This window comes from Homarus americanus, unplaced genomic scaffold (genome assembly GCF_018991925.1).
Source record: "Homarus americanus isolate GMGI-L3 unplaced genomic scaffold, GMGI_Hamer_2.0 scaffold40856, whole genome shotgun sequence".
Classification (NCBI taxonomy): Eukaryota; Metazoa; Arthropoda; class Malacostraca; order Decapoda; family Nephropidae; genus Homarus; species Homarus americanus.
In genome coordinates this window covers 4,052,822-4,076,989 of record NW_024734615.1, presented here as the reverse complement: position 1 = coordinate 4,076,989, position 24,168 = coordinate 4,052,822, and the positions used below count along the sequence as shown (strand labels likewise).

The window sequence follows — 24,168 nt, the reverse complement described above, 5'->3', positions numbered from 1 at the left end:
CTTCCGCCTCCGCCTAGTGCCTCTGTGGCAGCTGTGGAAAGCAGCATGGCCCCAAGACATGCCCGGCCACGACGCACTGTATGCGTGAATGGATGCGTGAAGGCCACTGGTCTAACACAGACAGGTGCCCTGCACGAGGCCTTAGTGTCAGGCCTGCGTGCGTTATGGACTCGACAAGTGCTGCCGTAACCCAAACCCAAAAAGCCCGAGACAGGGAAAGCGGCGCACTTCCTCGGGGTGGTTATGCAGCCCCTCCAGATGGCCCACGGCCCCAAGCAGCAGGCGGGTCACATCAGGAGGGTGGAATCGCTTCCCTGCGCCCCAGGGCTACCCCTTCCCCACCATCGGCATCGCCGTCCACCTGATGATGTCCGGGTCACATCAGGTGATACCGACACGGCGCTGATCTCACGGTGATTGGGTTGAAGCACCTCTGAAACTGGGCCTCACCAAGACCTGGGACCACCGCCGCAGCTGCAGTACTACAATGAGTTCCCAGATGCCGACGTGTGAGCTCGCTTTCGGCGGAATCACCTACGGCGACAGGTCGTTCACGGATGGATGCGGCGTGCCTTCTCTCGCTATACCCTTGCTGTCGTGGGAGCACTGCAAGGAGTTAGGCGTGGTGCCCAGAGACTTTCTGAGCAGATCCTAGCTGCTCGGTACACCGCCAGCAGGTGTGTGAATCAACGAGGACGCGCCTGGCGCTGCCGCACAGAGCTGCCAGAACGGCTCACTCCCACCCACAGGGCGCTCCCTGCCCAGATCCTGTCGTCATCCTCCTCACGCTCTTAGTTCCTGCACCGCCAAGGCCTTGTGAAGGAGCAGAACTCTGACCACTGTATATTCTGTATTATGTATGCTGTATTATATATTATGTATGTATATGATGTATGTGCTCCATTTATATATATTATTATTCAGCCTAGCTAGCGATGTGGCAATATTATTACCATGTCACATGCTTAATTAATGTGCCTGGCAACATATGGAAGCTGTTAATGTCTCACTTGCCATCGTCGCCTATAGAGCATGACAAGCAGACAGGTTGACGCTACTCCCCTTGTACATATCTCTTATCCATCAACTCGAACCTACAAAATCTATACAGGTGTTTGTGTTCGCTCCTGTATATTGAACTTATTACCCAGAACATGAACAACCACCGGGCCACGACCGTGCCCAGGGCGTAGGCTCGGTATGACGACTGCATCCCGCCCTCTTCAGCGCTGGAGATTGGTGCCCTTGTCGCGTCCAGGACCCGAGGGCGACACGTTGGGACAAGGTGGGCAGCAGTGATGGGCGCGGCCGGTCGCGGGACTGCAAGGTCAGGATGCCGGCGGCCGTGTCTGGTGGAGAACCCCGCTTCCTCCGGCCAGTCCCACCCTGCTGCTGGCCCCTGACGAGGCCAGTCCCCTACACCTCACGAGGATCCGCCCCACAGTGCACCTTGACACTCGGAGCAACTTAGGACTAAGAAGTCCGCCAAGACAAAGACTATGGTGAGGGGGAGGAGATGTAGGTTATGCATCTAAGCTACTGTGCCGAGTAGCAACCTTGTAAATAAGCTACTGTGCCGAGTAGCATTTATATATATAATTACGTGGCAACACTGCACGTGTTATGTGGCAACATTGCCCCGAAGCTGCCATATGGCAAGGCAGTCTCAGTCTGACTGTGTGAGCCGTGCATGGCACACGCTAGTCACCACTTGTATTTCTCCTATCCCTTAATAAACGGACTTCAGTGTTACCCGGTGTTTCCCTACCCATCACCGCATTCTTCAGGGAACACTTGTAACCATCAGTAGTGATTATAGTTATTTGTCGTATTGTACTAGATAAATTGTACGGTTACCCAAATATTGTACAGTATGTACCAGCAAAAAATAAAAATAAAAAACCACACCTACAAATGCAAAGTATTTCTGAAAATTGCTATTAAACTAACTGTAAAATAATGCATACGTGGTCAGTTTTGATGACAAGTGGTCACGGCTTCATCATCACCTAACACCAGGTATACATGGTTTCTCTGTGTTGTCGACATCATGACGGTCTTATCTGAGTCAACCAGCCAAGCCCAGCTTCCAGAGGAATTGTGAGAAGTACCGGCTTAACAAAAGTGTCCGTTACGGGAACATTAAGGAACAAACAATTCACTTAAAAACTTGCAACATTGTACACATGTTGTGAACGTGAATTAAAAAAAGAACATTTATCATTTTCTAGGGAGTGCAAGTGTACTCCATTGCACCTCCCTGCAAATGCCCATGGCCCTCACAGACATACAGTACATCGTCACAGCAGCCTCACAGACCTTCACACCTTTAAACCTGCATCACACTCTCACACTATGTCCAGACAGCTGCATATTTTCATTTGTAAAAAGAAACTGTATTAAAAAAAAAATTATTCACCCAATATTTCTGGGCCTGTCAAGATCTAGGGCTGGGAACAAACACCCTGTTTGCCCCAGCTATAATCCACCACTGGCATCATCACAACACTGATAGACTGTTTAGTTTAAAATTCTCACTCCGACAAAATTGGCCCGGACTATTTTCCGAATTTGTGGCTTCTTTAACCTCGAGCGGTGACCCATAGTGGGGTGGACATCAGCCAGTTCCAGATAAGGATACTCAACTGATTAATGCCCCCTTAGATGTTTATAAACTTCAATAAAGTTACCTATTACTCAACTATAGTGTATACAGGGTATTGATAATATGAAAAAAGTTTATTTAGCCAGAAAAATAGATACAGAGTGGACAATAATAACAAAAATGACATGGCTGAGCCAATTGAGAGCCTGAGCTCTCAATTAGTTAGGCAATTGCAGGCTTTCTAATCTCTCCGGGGAACTGAGGTGCCGTAGTGCAGGCACCAGTATGGTGGCCCTCCTTTGGGCTTTTTCAGTCAACTGACAGTCTCTAGCATATTTTTGGGACCAGACTGGGTGACAGTACTCCAAACACTCAGCACTTTGAGTAATTGTGTCAAGCAGGAGTGGACTGGCATAAAATCATGTTGGCAGAAGTTTACAAGATTGTTTCGTAGTGGATGTTCCCTTATGGCATCTCTTATAATGCTCTCTAGTTCTTTACACACAATGCTGGTCAGACCCACTGGCCTATGATTATTCATGGCACAGCATTGGCCCTGCTTGAATACAGGACTCACATACCGTATATCTCGGCTTATAAGACGGAATTTGAACATTAAAAAAATCTGCCCAAAGTTAGGGGGTGGTCTTAATCACCAAGTATAAAATTCTTACCTCTTAAATATTGTGGTTTAGTGTGTCAAGAGTGGTGATGGAAACATCGTAAGCCACTCACAAGGTCCTACCACTAATTATTTTATACTGAAACTTATGTTTGGCAAGCTGGATTCAAATTAAGATTACCGGTATATTAAAATAATAAAAATGTATTATAAACCTGTCTAACATACCGTAAAAGAACATTATACCCCTGTAATAAACACAGCTATCATCACACACCCCTCCCCACGCCCCCCCCCATTTGCCAGTGAGGAGACAAGAAAGGGAAAGTGACCGCGAGATTGGGCTATTTTTAGCCGTGGAGGTGATCAGTAATGCATATCGGTATATTTACTGATAATAATACTTATCTCCTATAATTAATTTAAAATTTATTTTTTCACAAGGAATATTCAGTAAATGACTGCATTAATTCTTGAAACTACCGACAGTTAAATACAGACGCTTAAGTGACGTCACTAGTGTTTACACTACACCAGCTGGTAACATTTGATGCCATTACTTGAAGTGAAGTGAAGTGAAGTGAAGTGAAGTGAAATGTGTGTGTGTGTGTGTGAAGTACGTACCATAATCTTTTTCACTCAAATCCTAATGAAACACCACAATTAGAATACGGTGGTAGCTGTTGTATAAACAGTGGGAACACACTCCCACCACCGATCGTCTCATGCGAAGCAAGCATATAAATTTAAAAAAATACTTGCAGTGTGTTTAACATGTTACAGTATATTATAAATAAATAAATAAACAAATAAATCAGTAAATCCATTTCAAGTAAATGGAAAAATTTTACTCGACACCGACATTAGTTCCAGTTACTGGTAAATAGCAGACGCTTCAGTGACGTCACTAGTGTTTACACTACACCAGCGGGTAACATTTGATGACATTACTTGAAGTGAATTGGCCTTATTTTAAAAAACCAAGGATGGTTGGTAAAGGACTACTGAGTCAGTGGGTAAGTGTCACATTTGGGGTACTGGTCTTATACAGCAAATAGAGCTCAAAAGCTACTTTTTAAATGGAAATTTGGGGGGCCGTCTTATGCACCCCGACGCCTTATAGGCCGAGATATACGGTAAGCTATTTTCCAGTCACTGGGGACCTTTTCCTCATCCAAGCAACTACAGAACAGGGTCTTGAGGGGCTCAGCAAGCCCAATGCAAAACTTTCTTAGCATTCTGAGATGCACCATGTCTGGCCCAGGGCTCTTGTAAACCTTTAGCTTTGACAATTTGTTTCTTATACACTCTTCTGAGAACACAACATGCATCAGCAGTGTCAAACCGCCTTTTCTCAAATGCAGGACGATTGTTTGCATCCATTCTTGTTACAGCGAGGAAAAAAAATTGGCTAATGCCTCCGCTGTATCCTGATCTGTGTCTGCATAACTACCATCTTCAAGCCTCAGATCGGATACTCCATCACGTTTTTAATTTTGATTTTGTGTAACAGTAGAAAGCGTTTGGATTTTACATGACCTCACTTGCAATCTGCCTCTGTAACTCTCTTTTTAGCCCATCTGCACTGACTTCACTTGGTTCCAGACCAAATATACATCCTCCTGTCCTACTCATCATTTGGTATAACTCACCTCACGAATTTCTGACATTGTAGCACTGCACTGATACCATTGTTTATTATTATACAATTATTTAAAAATAACTAAACAATGATGGAAGAAGTACTACAACAAGTTGAGCTCCATTAGAATATGTACCATAAAAAATTTTCATGGAAAAAATCATAATGATCAAGATGATATAAACAAATCTGAATAAGAAATACGATGTAATGAAATAATAAAATTTATTATCTGAGGATTTAGGGATCTTCTCAGTACTGTACTCCATGAATACACAAGTTTTACAATTCTATACTAAATTACAATTACTGTATGTACAGTGTACAGGTCAAAGATCATTTATCTGAAAACCTTGGGCTGATTACATTTTGGTGTACAGATATTTTCAGTTTTCAAATGTTTAGGCCTACTTACATTACAGTACACTATTCTAAAGGCCCGTCCACACGATCGAGCAGTGCCCGGCGGGCACGCGCTAAATGCCCGTTATCGGGCAAAATTGGTGGGCAAACCAGCGGAGTGCCCATGCCCGTCTTTGAGCGAAATTATGGTCCGCCTGCCTGGTGGTTTGCTGCCGGATATGGAGCGACGACTCTGCCAGACAATCGAAGCTGACCCTGGGACCCTGGCTGTCAGTTTCTCAGTCTCGCCACAACAGTCACCACTGTACCATGTCTAGCCCTCCGTACACCAAAGAACAAAGAAACATTCATTGGTCTAGAGAAGAGACCATGCTGTTAATTGAACTCTATTGCCAGCACCCTTGCCTATGGAATGTCAAAGCGGACTTGTACAGGGAAAGGGACAAACGTACAGCGGCGCTCAATGCGGTTACCTACTAGCTACCAGCGCCCGACTATGACTGCCGCCAACCACCCTCGTGTGTACAACAACACCCAGGCTTTGCCCGAAAGCCCGCTGGGCACTGCTCGATCATGTGGAAGGGGCTTAAGCCTACACCATAAAGGCACTGATCCAGACCTTAATGTAACCAATCCAATTCTTCTATTTACACAACTGCTTCCTGCCTCTTCCATTGAAGATATTTTTACAGTAACCATGATTTTTTTTGGGTATTCTTTTATACAGTACTTTAAGCTTTGGTAATGTTTGGTTTAATTTACTGTTGTAGGATTGTAGATAAAACAGTGAGTACGGTTTTGGCAATGACATTTTCTCACACCTGGTAGCACCACTTTTTCTCGCCACATTTTGTTGTTGCTGGTTCAGTTGTATTTATAACTTTAGAACAATTTTACAGTACATATGATTTTTCCTGGGTAATTTTTGATACTAGTGGCAATAGAGAAGTTTGTGGGTTAAAAGTTAATATGCAAGGACACAGCTGCATACAGGTCAGCAGTCTGGCCCAACCAGCTGCTCAGCAGACACAAACTGCATTTACCTATGCTGTTACCTGGTATGTATTTCATTGCATCACACAATATAGCACGTGTTGAAAATGTAAATTTCCCCAAATAACCGATTTCCTCACAACCAGAATTTACATGATAAACTTGTATTTACACATACAGTACAGCTTTTCAATCATAAGTTATTGATGTAAATTATCTTATCCTTCATTCAAGATATCCATCATTATATGCCTTCATACTTACACACAGCTTTCTGTATTTTAAGACTACACGACCTATATTTTCAGTCTTTGGAATTTGGAGAAAGGATCCACAACCTGTACAAAAAGATTTATGTTTTCAGCCAAGATCTTAGTACAGTACTGTACCCGAACCATAGAGGAAGAGGTAGCCAACAATCAGTTTCTTGTTTAACCTTACAATCCATTGCACATAACCACCTGTTTTTTTTTTTTTGTTTTTACTCTACACAAGTGACAATGATGTAGCTATAATTTACAAAATCAGAGAACTAAAAATGATAAGATTCTCCACATATATTATTACCACCAGTTTCTAATACCTGTACAGTAGGGTAATTGTACTAAATTTTAATTTTGGTGCTAAGTACTTAAACCAAGACTTAACATTAGGAAAATGTTGGGATAGCAATACTACAGGATGTATATACAGTATATATATTGGGGGAAACTTCAAACTAAATATTATCAATATTCCTTGTCATCATTTAGGGTCATTGGGAAGTTTAAACCCGACCATGTCTGCAGTTTCTTTAACCGTCCTCTCACCACGACCGTGGAATTCACTGTGCAGTTCAATATATCTGCAAAGATGATGTGTTTGAATATTAGAGAGATATACAAAGATAGAAAGCTGTTGTTTTGTCATATATATGGTGTACGTGTAATCTTTAATGCAATGATGCGTGCAAATATCCTTATATGTTTAAGAAAAATAATTCTTATCCTTATTCTGAACAAATATGATTATTTCCTTGATACTGGAGCAATTTGGGGATAATACAGTGAAAAATTATTACCGTAGTCATTTTAGACACGCCCAAATAGCCAGTTATTGCCCAGAAGGAGCAGAATTAGTTACTATGCATCTCTTGCTATGTTAGGACTGTGCTGCAACATTCTGTACATCATCATGGGCATCTAAAAGGGGGTTCATTGCACACCCTCTGGAAAATGAGAAAAGTTCTTTTTTTTCTGCAATCCTTGTTCACAATGTGTGTATGATATTACAAGTTTTTAATTGAATTGTTTGTTCTTTAACATTACCACAACAGACACTTGTGGTAAGCCGGTACTTTTTACAACTCCTCTGTGTGTTAGAATTACAATGTCATTGGCAATAGCAACAACTGGTGCCTGAGCCTGGCTGGTTGACTCAGGTCAAACCATCATGATGTCCATATCACAGAGGAACCGTGTATACCTCGTGTTAGATCATGATTAAGTCGTGACTGCTTGTCATCAAAACTGCCTCAGCAATTTTCAGAAATACTTTGCATATCGTAACGTAACTTAACTAATTGTGGGTTGTTCCTTTTTTCTCAATTTTTGATAACTAGTATGATATTTGGGTAACTGCACAATTTTTTTTTTTTTTTTTTTAAACAGGGATTATCCCACCCGGGCACAGGTCACTGACCCATATCGGGGCCTGGAGGGCAAAAACGTAATAATAATTACAATAATAATAATAATAATTAGTTCAAAGCAATTACAATTTATAATACCGTATATACTCGTCTATAACCCCCCTTCGTATATAGGTCGACCCCGATTTTTTGACCAAGAAATCGTTAATTTATGATATTCCTCGTTTATAGGTCGACCCAAGTTTTTGAGGGTAAAGGAACAACAAGGCCTTCACAAAAACACAACATCCTATAAACTTGTTTACCATTTATTATTACGACACTTTACACTGAAAAGCGGGTAGTTTCAACAAAAATATTGTATATTTCCATTCAAGTATTTATTCAAGGCAATTAGGAGGGAATATTATTGTAATACAATAGTTTTTTAACTGAAAACCATTCGAAAAGCGATTACGGTAACATATTTTGAACGAAAGAAAGCAAAAGTCATTGTTTTCGTCACAATTTTATCTCACTTTCCACTGTAATACGTACGTCATTTCAGCAAAAAATATTACATTTCCGTGAATGTATTATATCAACCACAGTATAAATAGAATATCACTAATATAACAGTATTTTAACTGAAAACTATTAAAAAAACGAGTAACATATCTTGAACATCGGAAGGTTTGGTAAAGTCTTTTTTTTTCATCATGTAGTTTATCTTAATTTACATTGAAATACATCACGTTTCGGCGAAACTACTATTTATTTCTGAGAATATGGAAATGTAATATTTTTGCTGAAATGACGTACGTAATATAGTGGAAAGTGTGATAAAATCGTGACAAAAACAATGACTCGCTTTCTTTCGTTGAAAAGATGTTACCGTAATCGCTTTTCGAATGGTTTTCAGTTAAAAACTGTTGTACAGTATTACCCCGCCTAACGCGGTTTCACTTAACGCGTTTTATCATATACGCGGTGCCTCGCCAGAGCTGAACTTTCACTTAACACGGATTTTTTCCACATATACGCGGTGAGTGTCCGGCTCGAGACGCTATTTTTAGATTTGCCCCACCCTGCCTGACTGCCTGTTTTAGCTCATAAAATTCATACAAATTACCCGGCCAGAATATAATTTACATTGCTGGAATTCTTATAATTTGGTGATCATTTTGAATATAAACATCATATTTTTGCATTAGACATACAAATTTTAGATAAAAATTTTTCTCAAATTAACTATGTTATCTTTTGTGCAAAATATATGACATTTATATTCAAAATATTCCTGGTCTTACAAGGAATCCAGCAATGTCAATTATATTATCCTAACTTTAGTTTGAGGTATTATTTATTAAAATTTAGTGGTTATCCCACACATCTCCTTGGGACGGTTGGTGGGGGGAGGGAGGGACCGACCGACCATCTGTTACCCTGTGAAGAATTATTTTTTTTTTTTATTAACTGAAGATATTTGTTTTAGCTCATAAAATTCATACAAATTACCCGGTCTGAATATAATTTACATTGCTGGAATTCTTATAATTTGATGATCATTTTGAATATAAACATCATATTTTTGCATTAGACATACAAATTTTAGATAAAAAATTTCTCAAATTAACTATGTTATCTTTTGTGCAAAATATATGACATTTATATTCAAAATATTCCTGGTCTTACAAGGAATCCAGCAATGTCAATTATATTATCCTAACTTTAATCTGAGGTATTATTTAATACTAAATGTTAAAAACCCTGGAAGGGAGGATTGGTGGGGGGTGGGGGGGAGGGTTGGGACTGACCGCGCGGTTGGAAGAGGGGGGGAGGCAAGGTGGGGTACTTTGATTGACAGATAGTGTTGTGAAGATTATTTTTTTTTTTATTAACTGAAGATATTTGTTTTAGCTCATAAAATTCATACAAATTACCCGGTCAGAATATAATTTACATTGCTGGAATTCTTATAATTTGATGATCATTTTGAATATAAACATCATATATTTTTCATTAAACATACAAATTTTAGATAAAATTTTTTCTCTAGGTAACTATGTTATCTTTTGTGCAAAATATATGACATTTATATTCAAAATATTCCTGGTCTTACAAGGAATCCAGCAATGTCAATTGTATTATCCTAACTTTAGTTTGAGGTATTATTTATTAAAATTTAGTGGTTTTCCCCCAAAAATTTCTCTGAGAGGGAATAGCCAGCGAGTGTAGTGTGAGAGAGGGAGGGAGTTGAGTCCATTATTTGAATGGACATTAACTTGGCGACTGTATTTCTCTTAAGTATTAATTGTGTACATGTACCATCATAAAATTAAGATGTTATTTTTACTACAACATAGGTATGTGCCTTCAAAAAGTGGAGTTTGGGGGTCAGGCCGGTTTCTATTGGAATTAATCCCATATGTTCTGTTGTTCACTTAACGCGGATTTCACTTAACGCGGGACCCTCTGGGTTCAATTGACCGCGTTAAGTGGGGTACAACTGTATTACAATAATATTCTATCCTAATTCACTTGTGATGTAGCAGTTTTTTAACTGAAAACGATTCGAAAAACACGTGTACCGTCTAGCTCAGTGGTTCTCAACCTTGTTTGCCCCATGCACCCCTTTCACCATATGTCAGAATGTCATTCCCCCCTCCTTTCCAAGATTGTCTGCCTCAAAAAGTGCATTCCAAATAATATGCATATAATACTGAAAATCCTTTATTTTTTCCATATTAGTACATATACATTTACAATTTTACATGGATTATTTTTATAGTGGAGTTTTACAAATTAAATGCCAATTGAAAATGTTGATGGATTTATAAAACTTGAATAAAAGTAAAATAGTTTTTTTTATTTAAAATGAATTACTTAACAGACCAAACTGAAGCATAATGCAATAAACAAAAAGTTCAATAGAATACCAGGATATTGTAAATTTGTAATTAATTTTATTCAGATGAAGATTACAGTCAATGAGAAATCTGTGATTGTTTTTTCTTCGCCAATTCTGGGATACGCGGAGGAGTGCTTGAAAGGGCACAACGCAGGTCATTTTCTACCTCTAATCTACTACGTTGCTTCGTTTTAATTTGCAACAGAGTTGAAAAGCCTGACTCACAAAGATATGTCGACACATACGGAAGCAATGCACGGATAGCTCTTTCTGCCACTTTTGGGTAGGAATCGCACATCAAGGGCCAAAATTCTGTGATTGATTTCTCATCGAACATATCTCTTGCTCCCGAATCAGTTTTCCCCCCTGAAAACCTGAATTCCCCCCCTAGGGGGAATTCCCCCCTGGTTGAGAACCACTGCTCTAGATCATGCTGTGTTTACTGAGGGTTACGTTCCCCCAAGAAGCATGCATGCATATATATATATATATATATATATATATATATATATATATATATATATATATATATATATATATATATATATATATATATATATATATATATATATATATATATATACATATATATATATACAGTGGGGTATGCTATAACGAACGGATTCTACTACGAATATTCCTATAAAATTGAGAATGCTATAACGAACAAAACTCCTACAACGAACATTATTTAATTTTTTTTTTTTCTAATTTATTGTTTTTTTATTACAAATATTAATGATATTCTTTATTTCAGGGGTTTAGATGCATATTTATGCACTTTTTTACATTTTTTACAATTTTATATTATATTTTTCAGTGTTAAGTGGTTGTATTTGGGGGCCTGGAACGGATTAATCCTATAACGAGCGAATGCTATAACGAACAAGGTTCTAGAACCAATTAGATTCGTTATAGCATACCCCACTGTATTCATTTTGAAAAATACAGAAGACACCAAACAAATACCAGTACTTCAGTTATTTGCGTGACTCTCCCGCCAAAAAGGACCAAACAGCTGGTACTCTCTCCCTCAGCCCTACCAAAAATAGCCCAATGACATCTTTCTTGTTTATTCTCTTCCAATTTCTCACTTTAACTGGTATTTTTTACTTCATATTGCCTACATCAGATAAACTACAGTAATTGAGGTTAGACACTGTTATAAATTTGATTACCGGGTCCTGGCAGGTGCCGTTAGAACCACCTGACCCTACCAACAGTGTTGCAAGTCAGACAGCATTTTTTTAATCATCCATGTGCACGAGAAAGGATGGATGGATGAAGGCGGCATACAAATATGGCTTAAAAAAGTCTGGAACTTTAGACCAGGGGGACTGCGCAAAGAAAAGGGTCTTTTTGTGTGGGATATGTTTCGGTCACATCTTGTTGACAGTGTTACTGCTGGGATTAGGAAGGAAAACACTGATACAGCTGTGATTCCTGGTGGATTAACAAGTCTTGTCCAACCACTGGATGTTTCCATAAGCAAACCATTTAAAGATGCGGTAAGAGTGAAGTGGAACAACTGGATGATAGAAGGCAATAAGACATACACAAAGGGAGGCAACATCCAAGCTCCATCACTAGCAACATTATGTGAATGGATTGTAGAGGCCTGGGATGCAATCAGACCAGAAATTGTGGTGAAATCTTTTAAGAAATGTGGGATTTCGAATGCTCTTGATGGAACAGAAGACGACTTGTGGGATTATGAGGCTAATGAGAGCATGAATGAGGATGAAGATATTGATGATCCTATGGCTGATGATGGTGTTGATCCATATGACGATGCTGTTCAAGGAGAGGACTGGGAGGAGCTGTTTGGTGCTGCAGATGATAAGGAAAATGATTTTGATGGATTTTAATGAAAATATTCAGAAATATGGTATCGTAGTATTTATTCAAGTCAATTAGGATAGAATATTATTGTAATACAACAGTTTTTTAACTGAAAACCATTCGAAAAGCGATTACGGTAAAATCTTTTGAACGACGAAAGAAAGTGAGTCATTGTTTTCGTCACAATTTTATCCCACTTTCCACTGTAATACGTACGTCATTTCAGCAAAAATATTATATTTCCATATTTACTTCTGAGAATATATTCATTCAGGCACAGTTAAGGTAAAATATACTTGTGATGTAATATTTTAATGAAAATATTTAAAAATAAGGTATCGTATTTTTCTTTTGTTTCAAATTTAATTAACAAAGATTGATGTTTCAAATTTAATTAAAAAAAATTTATGTATCTATAAATAAAATTTTAAAAAAGAATACTTTATGTTTTACATACTCCTGTGCATACCATACCATGCATTTGGCTACTTTGGGCTTGCTATGATGACGCAAGAGATCTGCCCTGGCAACTGTACCGACACTCACAGCGGGTGGTGCGTTGGTGCGTCGTTTCCATTGTTTACTGGTAGTTACTGGTAAATATTTTTCAACCTAACGAAACTATTACCCGTATAGAGGTCGACCCCCAACTTTTTGCCAAAAAATTTGGTCTTAAGAACTCGTGCTATACACGGGTATACAGTGACCCCTCGGTTAACGAACTCAATCCGTTCCAGAAGGTTGTTCGTTAACCGAAAAGTTCGTTAACCGAAACCATTGTTTCAATGGGTTTTGGGTAATTGGTTCCAGCTCACCGAAAATTTCCTAAATTCAACAAAAATGGTAGAAAAGTTCACTTACTTTGAGGTGTGTATGTAGAAGGCTCCTGGATGATGATGATGATGGGAATTAGAATGGGGGTGGAGGAGAAGGAAGAAGAGAAGGCATTGGGGTGGAAGAGAAGTCACCCCATGGCACCATTTCACCCATAAAATTTTAGTTCTCTTGGTGTATTTCAAGATTATTTTCTTTAAATCAACACTGCACTGCATTATATAATGTCAATATGTAAAATATATTTCAAAATGACCAATAATTTGCTTGGAAACACAGAAAAAAAGTGTTTAGTTGAAGAGAGTCTCAAGCAAGATGTTACCTCCAGTGAAAACAGAGAGAGACTAACTCCTGTTTGCTGTGTTAAGAGGCTGGATGGCATGCCAGAAACTAGTTTCTTTACCTTCAATTATGTTCAATAATTGTTAAAATGACTAAAAAAGTTAATATTAAACTTTTAAAATTATTGAATAGTATAAACTTCTTGATATTTACTAAAATAGTAAGGAATTTAAGCCCTAAAACCAATTACTGTATTGGCAGACCGATACTAAAGCTGGTTTCCCGGTCAGTGCAAGCGAAAACATGTTGAGGTCGGTTCGTAAGAAATTTGTTAACCGAATTTTTGTTCATTAACCGAATTGAAGATCCTTATGGAAGGCAGTTCGTTAACCGAAATTTCGTTAACCGAGGCGTTCGTTAAACGAGGGGTCACTGTATACGGTAAATGCAAAATTAAAAGAAGAAATCATAATAAAAATAATAACTCTGATAATAATCATAACAACAACAACAACAATAATAATAATAATAATAATAATAATAATAATAATAATAATAATAATAATAATAATAAAGAACTATAAAGATATGCAAAAATTAAAAAAGATCAACAGTGAGAAACGCTATACTGTATGTACAGTATGTTGAGTTGTCAAAGAAAGGGGAACAATTGAGACCCTGCAATTGTATGTAAATGAGGCAGAAAGTCAGATCAGCAACCTGGAACTTGGTCACAATTTTCGTGATGCCATATGGCAGCAGAGTCTAGTACAATATGACACATTTACGAACAGTATACAATATTCGTTACTACAGGAAGTATTATAATTCATAGATGAAAATAAGAGCAAAAACAAATATACAGTATAGTGGAAATCTCTGAGCTCAGTATCGTTGGGGACAATTTGTATTACTTTTTCTTTAAATTTTAACACACTATTACCAGGGAAATTATTGAGTTATAAGCGTGTTTCGAAGATCTGCTACGATGCCTTCATGTTTACCAAGCATGTCACTTGCAAACCAAGTTGTGGTTGCAATGAGAGAAAATATCAACTGGTTGTTGAATGCATGAAAAATGGCTTAGTAAATTGATATCTATAACACTGATAATTTTGCTGAGGAGTCACAGTCCTGGTTTGAAATATGGAGTGTCAAAATTCCCAGAAGAAAAATGCATATTATTTCGGTCCAACCTTGTCCTAGACGGATCTTGTAAAGTAGTGTGATTTGTTTACTGCTATTTTAGAAGCCCTATTGATCTCCTTCACACTTCCAGCCTCCACTTGTGAAGTAGAGCAGTCATTTACCATGCTGAGACGTGTCAAGACACGGCGTCGATCAACAGTGTCAACTGAATACTTGGCTAGATTGAGCATGTGCAGCGTGTACAGTATTGCCAAAAGGTGTTAGATAGAACAAAAAACTTCATTGAAGACATGATGGATTGTTTTGGAGCAGATAAGCTCCACCTGCAGTATTTATTTAACCATTGAAATGATGCAGCTAATGTTCTGAGCAAGTTACCATCGTGGGAGACAGTTTGCATTGGCCATCCCTAGATTTTGGGATTAATTATATAAAATGAATTATTTTAATTTGTTTTTTAATGTTTTAGGTCAACGCTATGAAAATTTTAGTGATTGATAATTTTGTGATAACACTGATAAATGATATTGCTCATCATAAAGCACTCGATAGTACAGTGATATCTCCGTTAGCCGGAACAATTGGTGCAGAGCACTTCCGGAAATGAGAGATTTCCTGGCAACAAGACGACTCTGTCAAAGCTGGAAAAAATATCCCTCATCCCTGGAATTTTCCGGGAAACGGAAAAATTTTCTCGGAAGTTCCAGAAATTGTCGATTACATTATCTCTCAAACCCGGAAAAATATCCCTCATCCCCGGAATTTTCTGGGCGACGGAAAATTTTTCTCAGTTTCCAGAAAATGCCCAATTTTAAACTCGCAAACCCGGAAAAATCTCCCCATCCCCAGAATTTTCCGGGTACCCGTACCAGGAAAATCGTTCCCAAAGCCGGAATTGTCCGGAAAATTGCAGCTTTGGGAACGATTTTCCGAGAAAATTTCAAATCCGGCTATCGGAGAGTTCCGAGTTTGAGGGATTCCGGCTAATGGAGATATTACTTTAACTCAATTAAATTTGATCATACTTTTATATGGATGTACAGTGGGTCCCCGACTTACTAACGTCTTACTTACGACGCCCGCCAATACGAACTAGCAACCATAAGGCCAATTACTTTAAGAATCCGACGTAAGTACAACTGATTCGTAGTACAGTATTTATGTACAAGAACTAGTTTACGTGGCATAGACGTAAGGCAGAGCGGCGGGTTAGGAGTGAAGCGTTGCCCAGCCATACACCTTGAGGGAGTGTTAGCACGCTTTACCCTCATTGCATTAACGTGTGTGATCTAGTGCAAACTGTAGTTTTTTTTTTGGCTTATTAACTCTCCTTTTTTGCCCTCGTCATGGTTCCCAAATGCAAACCTGATGCAAGTACTGTAATAGTAGTGTATCCAAGAGAAGGAAAACAATTACAATGGAAGTGAAAGTTGATGTAATTAAACGTTCTGAAAAAGGCGAAACACCCTCAGTCATTGGTAAAGCATTGGGCTTCAGTCGGTCAACAGTCGGAACAATTTTGAAAGACAAAAAGAACTTTCTTGAATATGTAAAAGTATCTACACTCAATTGTGATAACAAAACAAGGAAGTGGATTGTTAAGTGAAATGGAAAGATTGTTAGGGATAAGGGTGGAAGATCAAAATCAATGGGATTCACCATCACCTAAACAATCAGTAAAAATTAACTGGCACTTGTCTATTAGAGTACCGTAGCATTATGAATTTATTGAACTAAAAATAATCTACCCTGGTAAGTACAATAGTAATATACAATTCAATACAATACTGTAATTACTTGCCTTCTGCTGGATTCTAAATAGGTGGCACAAGTCTGGGCAAGGTGAGCCATCTCTTCTTGTTCACGGCAATACAGCTCATCTGTGACAGCATTTTGACGGTACTGGTTCATTATGTATGAATAAGTAGGGGAGTGCTGCACCCTCTCGTGTTTGGGGAGAGACCTGCGTAACTCTCTGACAAGGCTTCGCAAGGTATGCATTTTTTTTATTGTGGATGCCATGTCTGGAAAGAAAATATCATAAATTAATTAATTTGTTCACTGCCTCCTCCAAGTTCCTGCAATATATATTGTTTCATAATTGGAAAATTTTAAAAAAAAATTTGGAAAATTTTAATAAAAAGATGTGGATACAAGTACAATACCTAGGTATAACCTCCATTCTTTTGATGGAATCTTCATGTACAGGATTGTATAACTTTTGGAATTTATATTCTAAGAAGAAAAACCAGGAAATTCAATAGAGGGCAACCACGGAAATTACTGTATGTACTGTTGTAGTGGATACTCTCCCCTACAACTGCCGATTTGTCGCTTACCAGCCAACCCACGGCGAGTTCCTCAGACCAATCCTCGCTTTCGGACTGCGCGGTGTTTGGCCAGTTACAGTCTTTCACCTCAGCCAATCGGCAGCGCCGCTCACTTCCGGCAGAATCGTATAAATACCCCCCAGCCTCGCCGTGAAGAGGATTCTACCCAACGCTCTCAAACAGACAAGACCTCCTCTTAACAAGCTCCTCACCACACAGCAACTCCCTAGCACTGCATTGTACATATAATATATATATACAGAGTATATATAGAAAACGCCATTGTGAGTTTCCCTTCTCACCTCCATCCTTAGTGCAAGATCTCCTACACGTACATATGTATGTGAGCCTAACAAAGAGAAAATTGACAACTGGCCACATACAGTAAGCTACACTGTACTAACAAAAATAGGTTATTCTGATGTTTTTCATGGTGTATCATAAGAATCTAACCACACTTAGGACACTTTACAGAAATTTGCAAAACACCATAGGCAACTAACCATGTCAAATTCAAAAGCCTAGACATTTATGTAGGATTACCATGTGACTTCTTAATTGTGCTGCTTAGCGGGTTTTAGTCATGTAACAATGTATCCCACAAACTTATATATTTCTTAAGTGAAATCTTTGTCAATATAACTCAAAAAATATAAATTTGCTATAAGTATCAGAACACATTTGACTTCCTTCAGTTTTCCACAGATGTTCTTTGGATGACAGCTCAGTGACCCCTCCGTTAACGAACTCAATCCGTTCCAGAAGGTCGTTCGTTAACCGAAACCATTGTTTCAATGGGTTTTGGGTAATTGGTTCCAGCTCACCGAAAATTGCCTAAATTCAACAAAAATGGTAGAAAAGTTCACTTACTTTGAGGTGTGTATGTAGAAGGCTCCTGGATGATGATGATGATGATGATGGGATTTAGAATGGGGGTGGAGGAGAAGGAAAAAGAGAAGGCATTGGGGTGGAAGAGAAGTCACCCCATGGCGCCATTTCACCCATAAAATTTTAGCTCTCTTGTAATTCAAGATTATTTTCTTTAAATCAACACTGCACTGCATTTTATATATTGTCAATATGTAAAATATATTTCAAAATGACCAATAATTTGACTTAAACACAGAAAAAAGTGTTTAGTTGAAGAGAGTCTCAAGCAAGATGTTACCTCCAGTGAAAACAGAGACTAACTCCTGTTGCTGTGTTAAGAGGCTGGATGCCGCGCATTAAACTAATACTTACCTTCAATTATGTTCAATAATTGTTAAAATGACTAAAAAATTGAATATTAAACTTTTAAAATTATTGAATAGTATAAACTTCTTGATATTTACTAAAATAGTAAGGAATTTAAGCCCTAGAACCGATTAATGTATTGGCAGACTGATACTAAAGCTGGTTGCCCGGTCAGTGCAAGCGAAAACATGTTGAGGTCGGTTCGTAAGAACTTCGTTAACCGAATTTTTTTTCGTTAACCGAATTGAAGATCCTTATGGAGGGCAGTTCGTTAATCGAAATTACGTTAACCGAGGTGTTCGTTAAACGAGGGGTCACTGTACAGGGTAATTAATAAAAAATTACAACAATGCACAGAACTTAACCAAACCAACCAAAGAAACCTACCTAACCTTACCTAGCTCCTAGCTGAAGCCTTATTAAACAAAAAGTACTTACAGTACTTTGATATCTGGTACCAATAAAAGCAACTTTCTTGAAGTGGCATGGTGTAATTTTACGTTTTATTGTGAACGTGAGAGTACACTTGGACCAAGCGTAAACAAAGAGCAGACGACAATAATCCCCAATGAATTTTTTCATGTACAAAGCACGTAGACATCATTTTAGTATCATATCAGTTTTCCACCATGTTTTACCCTGCATTAGTTTTTCATTTTTCCCCAGGAAAAAATACTATCTCCAATAAAAAATGCAGCAAAATTCATGCAGGAAAAAATGTGGTAACTATATAAAACTAACCCGTGAGCGAAATTGATTGAAAACAATTATAAAAATGCCGGATTTTCATTGTTATATTATCGTGGACACTGTTGTAGTTTGTAGAATGTTAAAAAAAAACGGATATTTTTTAACATAAATGCTACTTAACATTTGTGGTTATGAAGAACAGACCTAACCAACCATACCAAACAAACCCAGGTTAATTTGCATTGTCACACCGTTCTCTGTTAGAAAGTCAAAAATATATTTTTCTTGTGTATGTGTGTGTTTTTAGACCGAATATGACCTTCATTTCTGGCGGAAATTAGCCCTTTTTTTTTTCGTTGGACATTTTCCGAAAAAAATCATGGCAAAAAACACTAGAAAAACCAAACCTAACTGACTCTCACCATATGATGGAATCACCTATTTCTTACCTTATTGGCCTGGTTCTTGTTCATCGTTGCATTTTGGGATTCTTACACAACACCACATATGTTGGTCTTTGCGATATTTACATTCAGTCTTGCTCTTAGTACACTTTACTGAGGTCGGAAGAACACCATGTGATCGAAAAAATGCTTTAGTTCCTTCGTTTTTTCCCCAAAAACTCGCAATCAGCTCCATATACTTTAAGTGACACCTATCGCAGACTTCCATGGTCAGAACTGAACTTGAATTTCGAAATATGAGACCCAAAATAAAACTCGATTTGATTGGGCCAAGTATACTGCGAATTAAACCCAAAATCATTTTAATTGGTTGCAAAAACAAAAACGCTGCGTGACGTGTATGAGAAAGCATGCGCGTGATGATTTATGAAGGAGACGCAGGAGATACGCAGTGTTGGAGGTATTTCGATAATGGAGGAAATTTAATGGAAGAAAATAGAGAAAATTTTGGATATGCTATCTCCGTTATTATACATTTCCGCCGGTAATGTAATAGATGAAAATTATCTTATAATTAGATGTCTTATTCGAATATGATAATAGATTAGTGGTAGGAATGAACGGTGTGTAAACGCAATAATGACCAAACCTACCTAACCTTGCCTAACTTACCGGGTATATTAAACAGAGAGCTACGATATGGTGAAATTTGAGGCATTTCTGGACGTGAGAGATGGCCGCATCGGCGATATGCAGCCCGGCTGGTTAGTCCTATATATTAACCAAAAATGTTTTTCCTGGCAAAATCACTCACAGCACCTAAGTAAACATTTACCAAAAGTGTTTGTAGGAACTTAACCGGTCTTGGCAAAATATCCATTAACTAAATAAACCTCTTGTACCAGAACCTGAGGACAGCCAATGGACCTTTTTCTTTATTTAAGACCCAACATGTGGTAAATATTCGTCCATTGGCTGTCTTCAGGTGTTGGTACGAGAAGAGATTTGTTTGTTTGTTTATTTGTTTATTTATTTATTTATTATTTACTACTCCAATCTGGCCTTCATTTCTTGTGCAAATTGATTGTTGTTTTTTCTTTTTTTTGCAAAAAATTGGCATTTTCATTTTTAACAAACTGCTAATTTGCACAGGAATGGAGGTCAGATTGAGTAAAAACCCCAAAGTGGGTAATCTTCACCACTGATGGCTCGTTAGCTTCTACAGCACTCGACAACTCCGTAATTTACAAAATAATGTTTGATGGCATAAATGTCTTTTAAAAATGCAATTCTTCTTGCATTATATGTGCAATTTACGCGAGTTATTCCCTCCGGCTCCACTTCAGTCCTCACACGTACACCCTTACCGAGCTGTTAGCCTGTTAACTACTGTACTGTTGTTTGGTTGACGTGATCAGCTGAGGCCCAGACGGTCGCTTAGGTCACTTTGTTAAGGCTTACGTTTTCTTTCAAGAGACATGTGATGGAAATATTTGAACGTTTAATTCACTAGATATTTCTTGAATACTTTTTTATATATTTTATCCTTCCACCAATTCTTTTCATAGATAATGCACATATTTCACCGTTGAGAGCAGCAGACCACATTCAGGGCTATTTTATATTATCATCTACTTTGCCTTGTACAACTGGGAGCAAAGTCTGTATTTACCCCGTGTAAGATAACTGGCAAAACTCAAGTTCACCAGTATATTTTATCCTATAAAAATCTCACTTTTTTTCCAATTACCGAGTAGGTTAGGTTGGTAAGATTTTATTTATCCGTTTTTTATATAATTTATAGCTATTTTTATTTTGAAGAACGGTACTATTATCTCCTTCACTATGGTGACGCCTTTAATATTATTTGTTTGCTCCTATGCTTTCAGGCTGGTTCATATTACTGTACCCATCATGTTGCTGTACACTTCCTTTTTATCAATAATAGTTATTCGCCTCTGGTCAGACTGTTATTAACTTGGGCAGTCAGTCACACACTGTTGGTAAGTACTGGGCAACATTGTGACAACTTATTATTCACAAATGGAGGGTCATTAGCACAAAGAACTGGTTTTAGAAACCTGTTCCTTTATCCTAAATTTCTTATGTTGTACATCTTCGCCTTGGCCTACGTCTTTGGTTATCATCATTTAAGGGATAAGGCTGCTTGAGGCAGATACACAAAAGATGGAAGTGGATCATTTGGTGCACTCTATGAGTAACTTATATAAAGAGAACAGAGGTGGTTCTATACACTTAGAAAACTTAACCAACACTGTAGAGGTAAATGCTCAAGCTGGTTAAAAGGTGAAAATAAAGCATGATGAAACACAAGTACTGTACAGTAATAAAAGATGATTCCTCAAGACTTGGGTTGCATATACAGTACTGCAGTATTACTTATATTACCAAACTATATGACAGGAAATTGCCAACAGGATTCCCAGGGGTGTTATTGGGTGTTTAAACCCCCTCCCTCTCTTGGTTGTCCAAGAAAAAAATAATAATATATTGTAGTGGATTCCTCCCCTACAAGCACCGAACCTTCTTGAATTCCCCAGCCTACGCCTCCAGCGCCACCCACGGAGCGGGGATCAACTATCTACCCACACCTACCCCCGCCTTATAAGGCCTGACACCGCTGTGACCAGCCTCTCTTTTCTACCCAGTGCAACCAGCAACTCCTCCGCGCCAGCCTGGTGGCTCCCGCTCCCGCCAGCGACCTTGGCGTCCCTCAAGTCGCGTGTCCCTCCTCTGGGCACCCTCACCACCCAGCTCTCTCTACTCAACGCTTATTACCATGCTACCTACCCAGCAACAAGCTGCATTGTACATCCAATACAATATGTATACAGTGAGCACATTGTGAGTTTCCTTTCTCCATCCCATCCTGAGTGTGAAACACTGGCAACCCCAATCTCACTGACCATACATATATATATATATATAGCATATATATATATATATATATATATATATATATATATATATATATATCACCAGTCCACCCATTATACATATTTGATACCGTGCCCCATCCACACGATCGAGAAAGTTAGTACTGCGGCTTGCCTGCTATCGGGCAAAGCCTGTGTGCTGTTGCACACACGGGTAAGCTAAGGCAGTAGTCGCTGGTAGCAGAGGTGGCTCTGGGCAGTGGCGGGTGCAGTGGACGATCACCAGTGGTGTGGTTTAAATAAACTTAAAAGAATAATTGCTGCTATGTGCAAGAGAACCAAATGCAGAAAAGGAATAAAAAGATAATAAATAAGTATTGGGAAGTCATGCCACGATTTTACGTGAACTGCAAGATGGACATGAGCAAGACTTCACCAATTTCATGAGAATGGACCCCAACACCTTTTACAAACTTCTAGCGAAAGTGGAACCATATGTAAAAAAAACAGGATACCAATACGAGGGAGAGTATATCTGCAGAGGCTCGTCTAGGTGGCAACGCTCATATATCTTTCAACTGGGTGCACCTACACGTCACTTCAGAACGAGGATATCAAAACAAAGTTTGTCTCACATAATACCTGCAACTTGTCAAGCCATGTATGAAGTACTCAAGGAAGATTACTTGCAGGGTCCCAGGGTCAACTTCGTTTGTTCTGGCAGAGTCGTCACTCCATATCCGGCAGCAAACCACCAGGCAGGCGGGCCATGATTTCACTCAACGACGGGCGCAGGCAATCCGCTGGTTTGCCCGATAACGGGCATTTAACGCGTGCCCACCGGGCACTGCTCGATCGTGTGGACGGGCCTTAAACTGTGAACCAGGTTGGAACCTATGCATAATTGTGTGATTAAAACAGTACATTAACCTCAACATCATGAATTGCTCTGGATATGACCCAGATTCCACCACCCAAGGCATTGGCGGTGCAAGTATTTTTTTTCTCAAACGCTTCTACAATCTATCCCTACAGTACTATTATAGTATGGATGATCCAATACCAGTAATTAAAAGCACTAGCTATAGAATCTAACTAACTTTATACTCTTCATATTATATTAAGGAATACTGTACAATAATTATGAGAACTCCTAAGAATTACATCTCCAACTTTTGTGAAAGATGGATAAAGCACAGAAACCTCAAATAATAAGGAAATACAGTAAAAGGGGTACAAGACATGTGTAAAAGTGACAGGAAAGGTCTTGAACATTATGTGGAAATATTCATGTTTAGCAGCTCTAAGAGAAGGGCATTTTGCTGATGGATGAAGAAGACTTTTAACAATGAATGAAAGGGAAAATGTGTGTCAGTATTTGCTCTAGTTTCAAACCATGCTACATTAAGCAAGAAAAGATTTAATATAATTCACACAAAGTACTTACTCATATCCTCAGCTTGCACATGTTGAATACGCCACAGGAAGAATCTTGATCATCCACTCGATGCTTCTTAATATTTGCCGTTACATACCCAAGCGAGTCTTCAGGTACAGTATAACCATTAAATATTAGATACAAAATGCGTCAATTGAGCAGTCAAAAATAATTCATTGTGCTGCATCTATTGTGACACCTCTAGACCTCAGTAGTTCATTTAATCCATTCATGTGTGTTTTTCTCCACTCTCTTGCCTTCACCCATACTATTGAAGCAATGTGTAAAATTTCAGATAGTGGGGAAGGTTATCAAATATGA

General features: G+C 38.6%; 1 protein-coding gene across 2 annotated transcripts; it reads right to left on the bottom strand.

Moving 5' to 3' along the window:
• Positions 1-5,080: 5,080 nt before the first annotated feature.
• LOC121870370 (protein FMC1 homolog) lies at positions 5,081-21,007 on the bottom strand. 2 transcript variants are annotated; one of them, XM_042372171.1, is made up of 3 exons: positions 20,880-21,007; positions 16,654-16,876; positions 5,081-7,069 (listed from the first exon to the last, which is right to left on the bottom strand). In XM_042372171.1, the coding sequence occupies exons 2-3, from the start codon at positions 16,872-16,874 to the stop codon at positions 6,970-6,972; spliced, it is 321 nt and encodes a 106-aa protein (XP_042228105.1). In that variant the 5' UTR covers positions 16,875-16,876; positions 20,880-21,007; the 3' UTR covers positions 5,081-6,969. The 2 variants fall into 2 exon arrangements, with proteins under 2 accessions (XP_042228105.1, XP_042228104.1); XM_042372170.1 differs by lacking the exon at positions 20,880-21,007 and adding an exon at positions 17,018-17,069.
• Between the last annotated feature and the right edge of the window lie 3,161 nt (positions 21,008-24,168).